Source organism: Salminus brasiliensis, chromosome 16, assembly GCF_030463535.1.
Source record: "Salminus brasiliensis chromosome 16, fSalBra1.hap2, whole genome shotgun sequence".
NCBI classification, from domain to species: Eukaryota; Metazoa; Chordata; class Actinopteri; order Characiformes; family Bryconidae; genus Salminus; species Salminus brasiliensis.
In genome coordinates, this window is record NC_132893.1 from 18,692,271 (window position 1) to 18,711,021 (window position 18,751).

The 18,751-nt window shown below is 42.0% G+C and overlaps 2 protein-coding genes across 2 annotated transcripts in view; both read right to left on the reverse strand.

Moving 5' to 3' along the window:
* The window catches only part of fryb (furry homolog b (Drosophila)), a 75,795-nt gene extending 70,086 nt beyond the window's left edge, over positions 1–5,709 (reverse strand). Inside the window, exon 1 of the mRNA XM_072659002.1 lies at positions 5,602–5,709. The gene's annotated coding sequence lies outside the window, so the exon portion shown is untranslated. The remainder of the gene's footprint in view (positions 1–5,601) is intronic.
* An 8,678-nt stretch (positions 5,710–14,387) lies between these two features.
* Positions 14,388–18,751, reverse strand: part of rxfp2a (relaxin family peptide receptor 2a) — a 122,315-nt gene continuing 117,951 nt past the window's right edge. The window contains exons 16-18 of the mRNA XM_072659121.1: positions 17,538–17,948; positions 15,489–15,707; positions 14,388–14,751 (exon numbers count right to left, since the gene is read on the reverse strand). Of these exons, the coding sequence (XP_072515222.1) occupies positions 14,486–14,751; positions 15,489–15,707; positions 17,538–17,948 (896 nt within the window). The 3' untranslated portion in view covers positions 14,388–14,485. The remainder of the gene's footprint in view (positions 14,752–15,488; positions 15,708–17,537; positions 17,949–18,751) is intronic.

Genomic DNA, 18,751 nt, shown 5'->3' on the forward strand with positions numbered 1-18,751 from the left:
GTGAAAGTGAGACGGTTTTTCTGAGGTTTGGGTGCCTCAGTTTGTGATAAACAAACTGTGTGTTAATACAAGTAGAGAGAGAGTGAGAGAGTCTAAAGCAACGCACATCTATTGAAGATGTATGTTTTTTGCCAAATGTCAGGAAACTGCAGTGCATGACTCTTCTCAGCATGTGCTGTTTCTCAAATGGTTGTCAAGACACTACATCCCAAGAGTGCTACTCCCAAACGCTGGGGTTTCACAAACCACAAACATGTCTTACACCCTCTACATTTACATTTACATTTATGGCATTTAGCTGACACTCTTATCCAGAGCGACTTACAAGGTTACTCATATTACACAGGTGGGTCAGTGTAGTGTTAGGAATCTTGCCCAAGGACTCTTATTGGTGTAGTGCAGCATAGTCACCCAGACTGGGGATTGAACCCCAGCCTCCCACATGGTGTGGTAACTCAGTGGCAGGTAGTGGTGTAATTTGTTGCGCCACACCAACCTCTACAGACCAGCACCACTATCAGCTCACCAAATGCATTCTTTCCTCCATACTTGACTTTTATACAATGTTACACTGGTTCAGCGAGGGGTCTCTGGACACTTTTAAAGGTCTTTGATGGGATGTGTATTCTAGAGTACCTTTTAATGACATTAAGCTAACAAGCAGCCTCCCTGTTCTCTGACCTACAGACGTTGCTGAGTTTGCGAGGTAACCTTTTTCCAGGAACAGAAAGAGACGCCTATTCTCTGTATCTCCTGAGCTCTGGCAGCAGCAGCATGGCTCAAAAGACGGAGAGAGGGAAAGAAAGGGAGCAAGGGGGGGAATGAGAGTTGGACAGAAGTTGACCACTCCCTCAGGAGGACACAAAACATTTCTTTCTCCTCTTGCTTCCGTCCAACAAACAAGACATTCTGATCCCCGTCCGAATCCCGCCGACTCCTCACCCTGAGGCCCTGCGCAGGCATCTGATAGCATCCTGAACAGTACGCTTCCCTTCTGGAACTGTGATTTCTGTCTGGGTAACATTTTTTACAGTTCTGTATGAAGAAACAGTCCAGCAAAAACAAGCTATATCAGCACTGCTATCAGTGCTTCTAGAAGTACTCAGGAAGCATGGGTCAATTAACTTTATTAATATAGACATAAACATCAGCAAATGCAGTGATACACAGCATTACATAAAACTGTAATCATAGGCTTTGTTTGGGCAATTCTACTAGATTTCTCAATCAAATTTATTCTGAAGCTTGAAATGTAAACACTCAGATCTAAGGAACAAATCTGATTTCCCCCGCAGTGTGAACCAAACCCGAATGATTAAGGCAAAAAATCTATATCCGGTACTATATCCGGTTTTGATTTCAACTAATTGATTCAATTATAAGCCCAGCACTTCTTAAAGAACCATACAAAGCACTAAATCATACAGAGCAGACTGACAATGACTACTAGAAAACGTCCCAACAGACCACAGTACAATATAATCTCATTCACACGCTTAGACACACACACACAGACAATTCACCTACAGAAACCGAGAGACCCATAAAAAACATCTAGCATTACATGATCCCACCACTCTCTTTTGTGTACAGGCAGCCTCTAATGGACAAGAAACAACTAGCAAGTATGTGAACACAAACACAGACACACACACACACACACACACACAGAGACAAGCATGACAGGGGCACACCCATTCATTACAGCTAAGTGGTAAACAACCGTGGGAGTGGGCTTCATTCCCACCCCTCTTGCTTCTTTTCCATCCGCCCGCCCACTCACCCACAAAACACACACACACACATTTACACACAAAAATGCACCACGTCTGCCTACTCTTTATTTAAATAAGGTGAACAAAAGTACATACACCCTGTCATCCACACAAACAGACAAACTGATTAGCCTACTGCTCACCTAGGCCAGCAAGGCATGACTCATTATACAAGCTTTCAGCACATCACACTGCCCAAACAATCAGCGACACACACACTAACATTCCAAAGCTGGCCGTTGGTGTTGGGCTGTGGAAATGGTGTGTGGTGCAAGATTTAGCAGCAAAAATCATTATAAAACCAGTCCCAAAAATATTCCAAAAACAGTTGAGCAGGCTTATTACTTTTGTATAAATAAACTCGTTATACCACCCAATTGTTCCCTGCCTGGGCCTATATCTTGCTTTTCACTTGTATTTAATTTACTTATTTTTCTTTTAATTCTTTTTTGGAAAATATTTGCGTGGTTCATGTTCCAAAACATCATAATTCATTAACCATGTTCTAGCCTCTCTGTTTCTGTTGCCTTTAAAATGCTGTAGGCTGAAAACAGTGGTATGTTTTTACATGTTTAACATCCAGTTGTTCTGTATATATAAAAAATAGTGTGAGACATATAGTTTCTATGATATGATCCCTTTAAAGCAGCATTATGCAAGGATTTGTTTTCTTTGCTCATGGGCTCCCCCTGCAGCTGGGAAGTGTAATTTCCTTCTACACCACTGCTGTAAATACAAACCGCAATCTTAACACCATGTAAAGAACACACTTCACATGCACATTTGTTGACAAGTTAAGAGATACAGAAGCGGCATTTAAAGTGAAAGATTACTATAGCTGTGCATTGGCAAGAACTTGACAATATGATAAGTACACCGATACAGGGGTTATGATTCAATATATTGCAAAACTGAAAGAAAGACACTATACTGCAAGTCAAATATTAGGAAATTAGGTTCCAATCAGAACAATGGGATCTAAAGACAGAGTACAACAGGGCTATCTAGTGGTCCGGGTTTACATAACATGAAATGAACCGTTGTCTGCCATCAGTCTTTGAACATAACTATATACTTCGATCTGTCAATATTTTCTTACACCCCTAAATATTACAGATTTGCACAAATATGACTTGGGTTACACAGCGTTACATGCCGTGCCCAGAGTGGACGCCATTCTGCCAATTAAATGTCAGTGGAGCATCAAAATTATTTAAAAGCTATTATTTTAAGGTGCAGTTGCTACATAACGTTGCTTTAAATAAATCACTCCAGTCCTAATGAACTCATTTCTGTTCTTTTGTATGTAGGCTGCTCATCTATTTCTAGAAAAGGGGGTGATCTCACCGCCAGTGGGAACTGTTATCCCAAAGCCATTATCCTAAATGAGCTCTGCGCACATGAGCAGTGTGTAAATGGAACAGGCCTGGTCCATGATCAGGAGCTGAGTCTAGATACTAGACAGGAATTATCAGCCTTGGTGACATTAAGGGGAGGCTGAAGTGTAGGACTGCCCTCTAGTGGCCAACCATGAAAACAAAACTGCATTGTACCCTTCTTATTATTCCCATTGTTCAAATATCACACCCAACCACCACCCACTCCCCACCAAAATATATTATATATATATATATATATATATATATATAGTTCTCTCTGTAGATGGAGAATTGCCCATAGGTGGCAAGCAGTGGGAAAGCGCCAGATAATTACAGAGAAAAGCCCACTGAGGGAGCGTGTGGGTGGACATGTTGTTGCTAGCCGACTAGAGATACAGACTACCGCCAGACACCAGCACAAACAGAGCTCCCCAAGAGAGAAAGCAAATCGAGTGAGCAGTGGAAAGAGAGAGGGAGTGAGAGAGAGAGTGAGAGCGAGAGAGAGAGAGATCTTGGGGCAGAGAGAGACTGCTGTGTACTGTGTTGCTATGACTAAGCCCCCTGATTTCGCAGCAGCACATGCATTGGCTCCTCATGCTTGGTTAATAATTCATACGGGTCCAAGTTTATTCTCCCGGTGCTTTGAAAAAACAGCCGCTGCGGAGACACGGAGAAAAAAGAGAAAGTGCAGAAGAGATGGAGAGGGGGTCCTAAAAAGCTGTGTATCACGACTGATGGATACAGAGATCTGTAAAAAATAGATTAGGCAGTTAATGGGTTAGCCTCTAAAATTCCACCATGGCAGCACAATAGATAGATACCGAGCACAGATCCAGCACATGCCACATCCATTCAACTCTAAAAGCCTAAACGCAACCCATTGAAAGTGAGAAAACACACAGACACATGCACTCATGCGCACACACACACACGAACACATACACTTACCAATACTAAGGCTAGGGTTATGTAATGTCCCTTGGATCGGCATTGCATTGGCCTGCTGTGTCAGAACTCACTGAGGCCGAAGTGTCCACACGTGTGCCATGTGACCAGCCTTGACAGAACTGGACCCTACTTACAAACCACTGGAACAGAGAATTCCAGTCTTCAGTGTCTCTTGCCGTCACACTCATACAGCCTCACACAGTCACACTGACTATGACTGCAAATAACAGTGGAAATGGATGAGGTCTCAGTCAGAGAGGCACAAAAAAGACCTGTCATTTCTGGCACTGTCCGAGCACGAAGCAATCCAACAAAACCCTCGAGGGAGGGTTGAACGGTGTTTTTCTGCTTGTGCTCAATATTTTCAATTTCATAGAAAGAAAGAAAACAGAGCAAGACAGAGAAAAGGAGCGAGACAGAGCAACAGCGAGAAGTAGGAGAGATGTGCACTGAGTTGACAGAGCGAGAGAGGGAGAAAGAGACCTTCAGAAACACTCACTGTGAGTCCTCCTCGCCCACAGAAGCCCACTGTAGCGTGAAGACCCTCAGAACAATAGAGTTTCTGGGTCGCCAACAGCTGGAGAGAGAGTAATTCTGGGGTATGGTCAGAGTGGGGCGGAGGGCAACCTCCAGATGACCAAGTGGCCACAGTGTCATTACGCGGATGCTGAGAATGCAGCACTAGCTAACCTACTGCACTGTACTGCTCAGTCTAAAGACCATCGGCTCCCATCTAGCTACCCCATCTTCGATTCCTACCACCCTGTAGGATGATTACCGGGGGCACATGAAGTAGCCTGAGCTAGCTGGTGCTGGTGCAAGCTAGATAGCTATATCAGCCGCTGTTACAGGTTCCAAGATGTAGAGTGAGATCCATGAAAACACCCCACAACCCATTTCAATTGAGCTAGTAGATAAACAATGCAGGGGTAGGCCGGAGGAGGCGAAATTAGTCAAAATTGAATTAAAAAAAAAAAAAAAAACAATAATAAGGAAATATCAGCACACATTAGACAAAACGACATTAGGAAGGGAGTATTTGTTTGCTCTTAAAGGAGAGATGTAGTTAGTTAGCACTAGCTAGCAAACGTGACCGTAGCACTAGCTAGATACGTAGTTGGGCTGCTTAGGGAAACTGAACAGGACATTGTTGACAGCAGCGTCGAAGCATCTTTTCAGCATTATTTCTGAATTCTGCACCGTAGCTGGGTCTCAAATACACCCTCTTCGTGTTTCTTTACACATATGCTCCAATTTTCCATTCCAGCCCACATTCCAGCTGACATTTCTAGAATAAAACGGAGCGTTTTTCGCCGAAAACGTTTCAGTTTATCCAACGGTCACAGCGCTTTCTCCGGCTAGCCACCATGTAGCTAGCCTAGCCTTCAGCAGGTCGCCCAGACTTCGAAAGACTGGCTACGAAACGACCACCGGGTGGACGCGAAATGGCATTTAACGCGTGTAAAGCTTCGGCTGAAAAATACAGCTAGCTACGATACCTTATGTGTTCCTGTTTGCTGTTCTTTAAACGGTCATGTCGCCGGAGTCGCTGTTTTCGCTGTATTTTCTCCTCCGCTGCTTCGTGCGTTTAGGTTCTTTTCCATCGACTGTCAGTAAGAGGCAGCGGCTGAGGAGCAGGAGGCTCCGCCCCTAGCAACCAACCAGCGTTAAGATCGAGGCAAAGGGTGCTCGCTGATTGGAAGGGCTGTACGTCAGTCATACTCTCGCTCGCCCTTGTTCTCGCTCCGCCTGCAGGGATGCTGCTGGATGCTGAGGCAGGTGCACTGACATTCACAACACAGGGAGAGACTGAAGGGAAGGAAGAACCATTAGATAACGTTTAAATAAACATAGATCCGAATTCTTCATGTGACATTCTTCATATTCTGGCACCCAATCTTTAAAAGCATCGTTTACGTCTGTGGGTCTTCAATGCAACAGTGAAAGCACCTCTACCACCTGCAGGTGGAATGGCGTTCAGTTAGTAAAACCTGAATGATGGAGGTGATTTGAGTATTGCAAATATGTGTGTTATGTGCACTTGTCATTCAGAGTGTGTTCAGGGAAGGTTTACCTGCATGTCATTTAGGTCTAACGCAATGATTAACAAATCAGAAATGAAAACTTGAAATTACTCAAAAGTCCAAAGTCCTGACACACACCTTACTGGTATGGCAAGACTTGAAAGATGCAGTATCAGTTCTGCTAGAAGAGACACTTCTGAGACACGAATTAACGGCTGCAGAAATGTTTGGATGCAGTCATTGCCGCTAAGAGAGGTGTCAGCTATTGAAAGGACGGGGACACTCATTTTTTAATGGGTCACTGGGTGCCTCTTTTGCATTATTAGGCTTTGGTTATGATGCAATGCCATTCAGTGATCAAAACCTGCATGAATTCAGGAAATGATGACATGGCCGTACACAGATGTGAAAAAGTCTCAACCACCCTTTAACTGAGGATTATTGTTAAAGAAAATACAGAAGCCCTAAAGTGGGATGGATCAAGTTATTTACAGTATATCATTTTTACGGCATAAACACTGTTTTCCCAAAATCTCGAGAAAACTAAATACTGTTTTATCAAGATGAGGACATAAATCATTTGAATATAAATTTCATTGTAAGCAATAAAGTAGAGAGCTAAAGCGATTATACGCCCCACAGAGACACACAGTGTCTTCAAGTGTAGAGCCTGTTCACTCTGTCAGTTTAAAACTGGGAGGACAGTATGCAGTGAGAAGATGTGCTGTATCACAGAATCAGGGTATGTGACTAGCTTCAAAGCTAAGAGCAGACTGTACACTCACAAAAACACAGCCCTGGAATCACTGATTTGACTAGTCAAAACTAGCCATTGATGTGATTTAATGGCCCTTTAGGAATTCCGTAAGGGAAATAGTCATGCTTGGCTATCCTTTAATAGTGTGTCAGCCACCATAATATAATCAAGCACCATATTATTATTATTATTATTATTATTATTATTATTATGAAATAAATAAATAAATAAATTGCACTTACTGAAGAAACACAGAATGGTTGTATACAACTCGAGGCAGTTGCTAGTCTGGTGCAGAGTGGTTGCTAGATGGTTACTATATTGTTCAAAGGTGGCCACTATGGTTTTGCTATGGTATCCCAGGTGGTTGCTATTATGATGCTGATACACTATCCTAAGTGATAATAATATTCATGTCTTGCTCCATTTATTGCCTGCTTCTGATCTGATGATCCACGTGTTCATGAATAATACAGCATGACAATGTAGGTGAGATGTGCTGCCAATTAACACTCTAAACTATTTTAAGAAGATTATTTATATAATGAAACTGGACAGATATATTCGTTTTCTAGCCTACTTTTTAAAGATTTGTTCAATATTTGGCTGATCATTCAGCTCCCAGTTACTTTAAAAAACACTGCAGTGAAAAAAATTATCTCAGTGATTTTGAACATGTCAGGATTGTTGGTTCAGCACAATATAGCACAGCATAGCACAGTCTCTAAAATCTCTAGAGCACTCTAGAACATGACAATGAGTACAGTTAGTGGCATTCCCAGTCACCCAATCGAGAAGCTCTTCTGAGTCATCTGTAGAACTGTGTGAGTATTACAGAGTATTATCATAATTTTTCTAATAAACTACCTAGTGAGTGTACAATGATCAGCCATAACATTAGTATATACCTATAGCTTAGTATATAGACCTATTAATAATAGTACCTATTATATTAGTAGTCCAAATATTAAGTAGGTACCCCTTGTGCCGCCACAACAGATCTGAGCATTCGAGACCATGCTCTTGGACTCCACAAGACCCCTGAATGTGTCTTGTGGTATCTGGCACCAAGACATTAGCAGCAGATCCTTTAAGTCCTGTAAGTTGTAAGGTAGGGCCTCAATGGACCGCATGAGTGAGCCCTAGGTGCCCATTACCCTGTGGCCAGTTCAGCGGTTGTCCAGGACCTATGCTTGTCCATTTTTACCGCTTGCAGCACATTACCTATAAAAACTGTCTGTACACTTGTTGCCAATGTGTATGAAGTTATTACCAGTGATAGGTAGAAATAATGCATTCTCAAATAAGGTACATGGATAAGCTGCTCTTTTTCTAATAAGCCAGTGCTCACATGGAAGCTTAACAGAGACAGACAATAATAATGTAGTAATAATAATTTAATACTGATAAAAAAATTTGAAAAGTTATGTTAAAAATGTTACCAGCAAAATAAGCTATGCCCCCCCCCAAAAAAAACAAAACAAATCTAGTAATGTAAATAAATAGGCAAAGCTTTTTATGCTTCCTTAAATCAATACATCATTAGCACTATTTATAAACAGCACACTAAAAAAATGTAGTATAGCTATATATATATATATATATATATATATATATATATATATATATATATATATATATATATATATCCTTTTATATCACAGCATATTATGTACACTATGGTAAAATGATTGGCTATGGTTTACATATGTATACTTAATACTAGGCAAACCTGGTGTTACGGGGTCACTTGGTGGGGGGCACTAAGTGCAGGAAACCCACTACTGAACTGAAACTGTACTGCTGCAGTAGTGCTCGCTGTGTCCAGTATAAAAGACTACACTAATTAACAGAGAAGGGTTTGCATGCATCACTTTATATAGGCTACTTTTTAGGGATGTGCTGTATGTTGCGGTACAGTGAATTACCAGCCAGATTTCATAAAAGGATGGATGTCTGCCTTTGCAGATTTGCTGTTAATATGGTCTTTTTAATTTTGCAGTTGTTTCGATGTGAAACACACTAGGTCCAACATCAAAAGCATGTATATACCTGTAAGGCTGTTTTATTACACCTGTAGTCAGATCAGTTAAGATCAGTTAAAAGTTGGTAAACGTGGACAGTTTTTTCTCCTTGGTTTGATTTGCTTTCACACAGGCAAAAAAATCCAAGCCAACCAAACTCTGCTTATTGGTCAGACCTGTCCGGGGGCAGGAGCAAGGAAGTAAACTCAGGAAGAATATCATGTGTTCTGGAATAGTGCAGATTTCTGTGCAGTTTAACATGGAGCAACAGAAGAGATGGCATCAGTTCAGTTCAGATGGCAATCAGGCAGTATACCAGATGAACACGGGACTGTGTCTCTGACTTGGTGGTCAGCAGCACAGGAGCCCCTCAAGGAACGGTCTTGGCACCGTTCCTCTTCACCCTGTACACTGCTGACTTCATGTACAGCTCACCGACCTGTCACCTCCAGAAGTTCTCTGATGACTCAGCGATCGTCGGCCTCATATCCAATGAGGAGGACAGCGAGTATAGAGAACTTATTCAGGACTTTGTGGACTGGTGTCTATAGAACCATCTGCAGATAAACGCTGGAAAAACCAAAGAACTGGTTGTGGATTTCCGCAGGTGCAGACACCCCCCTCCATCAGTGAACACCCGGGGTATGAACATCGAGAGGCCAGAGCAGACTCTACCTGCTGAGGAGATTGAGGTCCTTTGGAGTGCAGGGAGCACTCCTGAGGACGTTCTTCGACACAGTGGTGGCATCTGCCATCTTTTATGGAGTGGTCTGCTGGGGCAGTAGCATCTCGATGGCAGATAAGAAGAGACTGGAAAAAACTCATAAAGAGGGCCGGCTCTGTCCTGGGGTGCTTCTTAGACCCAGTGCAGGTGGTGGGAGACAGGAGGATGACAACCAAGCTGGCATCCATGCTGGAGAACAGCTCCCACCCCATGCATGAGACTCTGGCAGCACTGGGCAGCTCCTTTAGCGACAGACTGCTTCACCCCAAGTGTGTGAAGGAGCGGTATCGCAGGTCCTTCCTTCCTGCTGCCGTCAGACTGCACAACCAACACTGCTCCCAGCAGACCACATACACACACACTTAACTACACACACATGTTCATTTTCAGGGAATACTATGTGCAATATCCCACCCCCATGTGCAATTAAGAGTCTTTTGCTGTAGATAATATTGTTTATTGCTTTTTTAATTCTTATTTATATTGTGTATATAGTGTAAATTATTTATCCAAATTTTTGTAACTGAGTGTCCTGCTATCCCTTTCTGCTGTTACACTGTGAATTTCCCCACTGCGGGACTAATAAAGGACTATCTTATCTTATCTTATCTTAACACCTGGCAATCAGAGCCATTAAGCTCAAACCTGCGGAGTACACCTGATAGTTGGGTCGGTTCAGGGGGTCTCGGTGCTCGGTTGTTTTGGTCTGCATCAATTATACATGATAATGTATTCAGACCTGCCCAAACAAATCGCACTAAGAGTGAAAACAAACCAGAGTCTGATTGATCCAGTCTAAAAAGTGCAGGTGTGAAAACGCCCTATAGAGAGAACTGACAGAGAAGTAATGCTAATAGAATAGGACTCTATGGGGCAGATAAACATGGACCTATTGGCACCATATCTACTGCCAGCCTTGGGCTAGAGGGGTATAATTCCCCCCAGCATTGAGATGTGGCGCAGTGGAGCATGGAATGAGGGATGGTGCTCCATCCAATACTTTTGATTATGAGTTGGGGAGTTGGGGATGAGGTGGGGTGGGGTGGAGACCGTCCAAAATCTTGACTCACTACCGCTCTTGTCGCTGAATCCAATCAAATCCTCACAGCAATGCTACAAAGTGTTGTAGACAGTCTTCCCCGGGCAGTAGAGACAGTTGCTCAACACAAGCAGGATAAACTCTTTTTAATACCCTTGATTTCAGAAGAAACAATAAATGAGCAGGTGTCCCAAAACTTTTGTCTGTATAGTGTATCGGTTACTGTTAGCTAAGCCAAGTGAGTAAAAGATGACCTGATTTTCCGAAGGCACAAAGATGAAAGATTATTCTATTGTTTTTAGTAATCTTCCAATGCTTGTTTGGGGAATTGTCACTCATTCAATTTCAGGGAGATTCTTGGGCCATCTTGCACCGTCTATTCACACATTTTCGGTAGTGTTCAGGGGGACTGCAAGGGCCATGGCAAACCTTTTAAAGTAGTCCAATGTGGTTTTTGAGATGTGTTCATGCTTTTTGTGGGGAGAGCATGGAAAACCTTTGTTCTGATGACTCCTCCATTGGAGAGGGTGCAGGTGTCACTGCACAGTAGAACAGTGCACCACTACCTCAGAGTCTGTTAAATCTTCCTGAAGGTCAAAGTTTTGCCTGTCAAAGAGGGATTCTGATTTGCCATTTCCAGCAATCCTACAAGCAGTTCTCCCAGACAGTTTCCTCTGTCTTCTAGACTTCATCTTCACCTCTGTTATGTGACATTTTTGTTAACAGTTTTGTTAAAGTAACATTGTTTTGTTCTAGTCTTCATGTAAGAAAGACAGAAATCTCACTACGCAAAAACTCACTTCAGGAAGGTAGCACCAAGCCTACAACCCTCCCCCCACCTCAACCTCCATCGCAACCACCCCCTACCACACACACGTTTATACATATATCTAAGGTGAATCCTTATTATTTTTTAAGTTATTCTTCAGGTGATTTTGTCTAATCTGTAAACCATGTTGGGTAGCTATAGGCAGACAATGTGTCCTTAAAATATGTCAAATTTAAGAAAGTTTACAGGGAGTTTTCTCACACTTCAGGAAAGACATCAATGGAGCAGCACAGCTAGCTAGGTAGTATATAACATTATGCTATGCTATGCTAATGAAAGAATGACAGCTGTTAACTCTCCTCTGCTTGTCTTTTACTGTTGTTTACCCACATGGGTAACAGAAATCACTCTCATTATTGTGACCCTCTAGGCAGGGCTAGTGAGTTACTTTCTGTTTTGAACTCTCTGCCACGGAGCTACAGGACACTACACTGAACTGATGCACAATAAATAAGAGCGTACGACACTAAATCCCACCCACAGAGATTTGCCCACACAGAGAGGTCTACTTAGTAAAAAAAGAGACCAATCAGCATGCTCCCTGTGTCCCTCTTTCTCACTATGTCTGTCACATTTACATTTATGCCATTTAGCAGACGCTCTTATCCAGAGCGACTTTTAAGGTTACTTGTATTACAGAGGTAGTGCCAATGTAGTGTTAAGAGTCTTGTCCAAGGACTCTTATTGGTGTAGCACAGCATAGTCACCCAAACCGGGAATCAATCCCCAGTCTTCCACGTGGTGTGGTAGCTCACTGGCAGGTAGTGGTGTTATCTGTTGAGCCACACTCACTCACTCACTCACTCACTCACAAACATTGTGTAATTTGCTGGTGTCAGGGAGCCGCTATTAATATGTGGGGAATCTCACAAGTTGCAAAAGGGGTGGGGGGTGGTTTAGCAAGGGAACCATAAGCATCCCGTAGTGGCCCTTAGGTAATGCAGGTTTGGTTTTCAAAAAAAGAGGGCACTGGGGTCAAATGTGTGTTTACCGTGTTTAGGGACACTGTGGAGTTTTTTTTATGCAAATATGAAACATACATAAATAAAAAATAATGAAGTCAGTTGCTATGAAAGGACACTTCAGTCCTTCTGGTTTGTCTGACACACTTGTGTAATGCTGTGTGTATTACTTATCTGATTACAGATTTGGAACTACTCTGGAAATACTTTGGTCTACTTGGTTCTACCTGTACTGATGTGTGTATGTACCTTGGTGTTTAGGCATTTTTAGGCTATAAGTGGTCTACATGTACATGGATGGGTACATGTAGACCACTTATAGGCAGGCCTTACACAGAAGTGTTTAAAGCTGTGAAATCTGCACACAGAATGTTGAAGCAAACACTGATGTGTAATCGGCGTTAAATCCCCAACGGCAGCTTGTGAGATGTCCCAGTATGCCAAACAGTAAAATGTGGTAGGGAGTACTGGCTCATTTTGAGCACTGCTAACTCTGATGGTAAACAAGCCATAGCCCTAACAAACAAATTAGAACTTAGAGCTTGAAAAGGTGCCACTTTTACATGGCTTTGCATCCTTTCATGTCATTGAACTTTAACCATTTGGAGATCAGTTTACCTTCTACTCACTTAACTATTCACAGTAACAGTTGAACTTTTGCATGCCACTGTAGGTGGAATCTCTCAACATACACTTCAGTTAGACACAGGGGCATCTAGTGTGGTCTGTAAATGACACAGGTGCACCTAAAAGTCGCAGGTTCCAGGGAGAATCTAGGAATCCCACTCACTCAAGTTTCAACTCATGGTTAACTCAACCACAGTTACGCATTATGATGAAAGACAAGCTAACACGAAAAGGTACAACACAACGTTATCATAGGACAGAGTAATACGTGACCATTTCTACACTTTACACAGGTTTTGGACGTTTCAAATAAAATGATCTGTAAAGAAACAGAGCATCTGTGAATGTTTATGCATATTCAGTTCAGCAGCTGATGCCCTTTATGATCTGAATGACAAGCAAAATACAATAATGTTAACTTACATTACTGAGCACAGTGCAAAGGTTTTAGTCACCTGAGGTCATTGCATTTACAAAGGTATTCAGTTGGGCAGTACGCCTCGGAATAAATGCAGAAAGTACGAATATAATACATAGGGATTGTTTATTGTTATACATGGATTATTGTTTGCATCAATTTGTACGTGAGATAAATGCTTTGCTTAGGTGCTTAAAACCTTTGCACAGTACTGTGCATACCAGCTCAGGTTCATTTGTAGGGAGTGTAAAACTTTGAACTGATATACATCCATGAACTGTACAGCATATTCCAGATTGTAGATGTATCAAAAAATTCAACCAGTCAAACTCATAAATAATGCATGAGTAAAAAATCAAATAAATCACTTATGAAATGTACAATTTTATAAAGTTTCTGCCTCTGAGTAAAAAAACAAAAAGACTAAATAAGCCTGTAGCGTATTTGTCCAAGAATTGTAGTGACCTAGTGTCCAAATGAGCATCAGTTAGAGAGTAGCACCCCTCTCTAGAGTAGAGCTGCTGCTTTATAACATACTCATCTTCATGGTCTAGACCAGTATAGGGTAGACAAGGGCCATGGAGCCTCCCAGTACAGCCCCATTCTTGGAGTTGTGTGCACTATGAACGATATCGGCTCACTCTCGGTTCTTCTCTATTCTCCAACTTTTGTTGCGTAAACAATCCACTCAAGACACCCTCCAGTCTTCCGAGTTCTCCTCTTGGAAAGCTTGTGTCCAGTTTCGATGGGCCAGCAGGTGTGTATGTTTGTGTTTATGAAGGCTGAAGGGGTGAGCGGTTGCTATCTGATGCACTTGTCTCGAAGAATCTAGAGCTACGCTGCTGAAGGACCTGCCTCATGGGCCAAGAAGAGGCGCGGCCCAACCTTCTCCCGTTCTATTGCGCAGTACAACCGCCGCTTCCCCCGGGATGCTGATGGGCGTAATGACAAGGCCGCTACGACCCCCACCCCTACCTCATCACCCATACCGGGCGTCCATGTCTGGCATGGACAGCCGGGGTAGGAAGACCTTGGAGTGGTAGAAGGTGTGTCTGGAACCCTCCATGTAAACGGTGGTGCTGGTGAGGCTCTTGCGGTCTTTCATCAAGGATGAGCTGCGCTGCCAGCGGCACAGCAACAGCTCTACTTGCTCCCTGAAGAAGCTGGTGGTCAGCGTGTAGAGGATGGGGTTGAGGGCGCTGTTGATGGGCAGGACAAAGATCACAACCCAGGAGTTTATGGTCCCTGCACAACATAAAGACATTTGCATTTAATAAGACTGGGAAAACAACATGGGGTATTAATCACTCTCCAGTTTCTTACTCAAATTTTCAAACAATCGAGCATTTAAACCCTTAGTTCATTTGTTAATAAATGAACAAATAAATAATACATTTGTTAATAAATGATTTGTAGTAAAATGAGCATTTTATCATTGTTATTATTTTATTTTTAACAATATATTATTATAATTTATTATGTAATAAACATGGAGTGGTGAACCTTCTTCATGCTGCATTCATTCAAATTTGATTGCGTTCAGCCACAAAAATTAGGTCCAGTAGTGATATTGGATAATAAATTATGGATCACAGATGCCACAGTTGCATGGCTTCACAGCCCAGTGCCAGAGCGTAGGGCGAGTGTAGGCCCATGCACAGCTGCTCTAGAGCAGTGGTTCCCAAACCTGGTCCTGGAGGACATCATGACCTGCACATTTTAGTGTTTATCCTGCTCCCAGCACACCTGATCCAGCTTAAGAACAAGCACTTCCTAAGTTCATGGAAGTGTATTAGATCAGGACCCGGGTTGGAAACCCCTGCTCTAGAGCGTCCAAGCTAATTGACGATGCCTTTCTATGAAGGCTATACAACCAGTGTGTGCTCAACTGAACATGTGTCAGCAATGGGTGCACCTTCAAGTAGGTGAATTCACTAATTAGAAAGTTTGGTATATATAGCAATAGCAATTCCTTTACATGCCTGGTATTTCCACCTCCAGAAGAGAGAGGATTTTGACCAGAAAGATTGGAATCCAGCAGAGGGCATCAGAGAACACAATAAAGAAGAAGCGATTGGCCACAGCCACGTCCTTGTGTAGACGGCTGCGCAAGTCTGTGGCGTTAATGCCCGTCTTGTAGATGGAGTAGAACATACTGGAGTAGCAGAACACAATGATCAGAAACGCCAGCAGGTTCAGTCCTGTTAAAAGATAAACTTGTGGTGAGGTACACACATTACACAGTCATTTCAAGAAATTGTCTTTCATTGCTAGTCCATTTGCTAATCTAAACATTAACCCCTTAAGACTCCAGGTGTATTTTACAAGAACTTAAGAGTAAACTGATCTGATACACTAAAAAGAAATATATATATATAAAAAAAAAGTCTGACAAAACTCATCATTTGCTAAAGGTTTGTTTAAATGATCTCAGAACAGCAATAAGGCCTTTCTAAGCAGGGCATTTGCACTTCCTTACAGGTGGTAAGCTGGTATTTTTTATATCATGTTATTACTTGTTTAAATTATTTTTGCCGCCCCTGGTGTGTAGAGATGTCTACAAAAATCAGAAAAGAACAAGAAGAGGTGGGTAAAGTCATTAGTTTTTGATAGAAAATTACTAGAAAACAATCATTTAATATTTAAAATGTTTTATGATGTGATGAATCATGCCAGGCACATAAGCTAATTAAGTTACACTGTAAACAAACATTTAGCACTTTCTTTTTATTTTTAGCTATATTCTAGAGCTGCCTTATTTTTTTTACAATTTCCTTTGGTGGGTAGCTTGTTTATTATTGCTAACTTTAGTTGCATCCCCCTATAGCATAAAATGTTTAACCCAACTGTATAGCAATTTATATCATAGACATTAAAATAGCACAGTTGAGTTGAAGCAGATGTGTTTAGGGAGAGAAAACACTGTGGTGCCAAAAGTGTGTTGTCAAAGTGTTACCAGTGACATAAGTAAGAAGCAGCTTGGCTCACTGGCCTCAAGGTTAAATTTCTTATCCATCATTTTTTCTTTTTCAAGCCATTTAAAGAAGCTGGCACAGGCATGCTATCTTATCTTGTGCCTTAGGTATAGCTAAAACCAGAAAATTGCTTTCTTTCAGGACACAGAGAGAATTTGTCATGCTTTTGAATCGCCACGTCTTGATTATTGTAACGCTTTCATTACATGTATTTCTCATGGAGCTATAACACGGCTGAGTGAATTCTGATATTAGCATACCAGGCAGTGCATGGTGATGGTCATTCCTAGGACTAAGCGTAACCTCAAGAGTGATTGTGCCTCAGAAGCTTTGGAATAGCCTGCTCTTAGACATTAGATTTGCATGGTCTAAGGAGTTGAAAAAAAAGACATATGCTCAGCATTTTAGGTTGGACACAACTAGTGTTTCTGTTTATCGTGGTGTATTATCTGTATTGTCTTCTTTTTTCTTTCGTTATTTTCTTTTGTATTGTTGTGAAGCACTTTGTAGTTTCACTTGGAAAAGTGCAATACAAATGAATGTTTCCATGGTCATTGTACAATCCAGTTCTATGATGTCTCTATTTTAAAAGGCCTAAACCAACTCAACTGGATATTTCTGGGCTATAAAACGCTAGTGGGAGATTTAGGGAGCATCTAATAAGGCTATTCAATGAAATTCTTTTTTAATTCTGAGATGCATTGTTTTATAATTAAGTATGAAGTATTAAGCACTGAATGGGAATACCACTAAATTTGTCAAATATTTAAGTGATAATTCATTTAAAGTCATTCATGTGATTTAAATAAATGGTGGTTTTGAATAGTTTAAAAACAGCTATTTTTGTATTTTAGACAGCATGATCCCTGGTTCTGATCACCACCACTGTAAAGAAATGCACACAAACAATGAACCGCTTCACATCACCTGAATATTTGCATCTCAGCACACAGAAAGCATGAACATAGACTGTTGCACCCCTTAGCATTTGCAAGGAAAATAAGAGCGGAAATAAGAGCAGAATAATCAAAACAAACAAACAAAAAGAAGAGAAACCTAGGAATATTCCCGTGGAGTATCCTTTAGCAGTGGGCTTCTCCATCCTGTCCGAATGCAGAGGGAAGCAGACTCCGTTCCGGCCATAGTAGTTGCCGAACAGGTCGTCACTGAGCAGAGGCACAGCAGCTATAAGAAATCCCAGAAGCCAGATGGAGGCAAGCACCAGCCCTGTCTGCAGCTTCCCCGGCCGCAAGTGGCTGAAGGGGAACACGATCACCAAGAACTTCTCCAGGGTCAGGTACGCAAGCAGGAGCACGGACACCTCAGAGGACAGCATGGCTAGAAAGCCGATGGTGCGGCATTCTACGCTCTCCATCCACAGCAGCGCATTCCGGTTGTACTCGCCACGAAACTTCACGTCGAACACCCCGAGAAAGAACAGGTAGACCCCCATCAGGCAGTCTGCACCTGCAGGAAGACAGGACTCAAATCATACTCGGAGAACAGATGTATGTTTTTCGTCTTTAGGCCTAGCATTATTACCGTCTAATTACATGCAATTACACACAAAATGCAACTACTTACTACTACATGCAATAACCTTCAGTTTACAGTGTGTACGTAGTGTATTTGTTCCCAAAGGTGCTGTGATAATCATAGAGGAAGACCTCCCATCTTCCATTAAATGAACCTTGCACTGGCATCTTGCTCCAAAGCCTTGTGTATTACGACGGCTCTATAAACATGCTAAACCCAAAAGCCAGACTGGAAGGCTGACGTGAGATGATTTGTGCACTTTGTTGTCAGTAATACACATATCATTTGGACGTGGACGTGCCAAATTAGCCGGTCTATTACCTCCTAGACGTTTTCAAGGATGGCTGCCAAATGGATGCTGGCACTTGTCACACTCTGTATGATCTGTGGTTTAAAAACATGCTTTGATAAATGGCCAACTTAGCTTTGGATTATTCCTCTGTAACGGGGACATATATTTATGAGATATGAGGGCTGGCAGCTCAGCACGAGCCTTGATAAAGTAGCAGGCTTGTGCATTAAAACAGTCTAAATATTCAGTTCAAGCAGCATCATGAGATGCAGCTTCAGGGAGAAGCAAACACGGCAAACACTTCTCTCAGCTTCTCATAAATTCAACAGGACAACAGCATTGAAAATGTTATTCGCTCTACCTAAAATGGTCAGGAACCCACCCCCTGCTATAAAAGGCAGGTGTACCACACAGATTTGAAATTGCTATAATATGGTTTCAC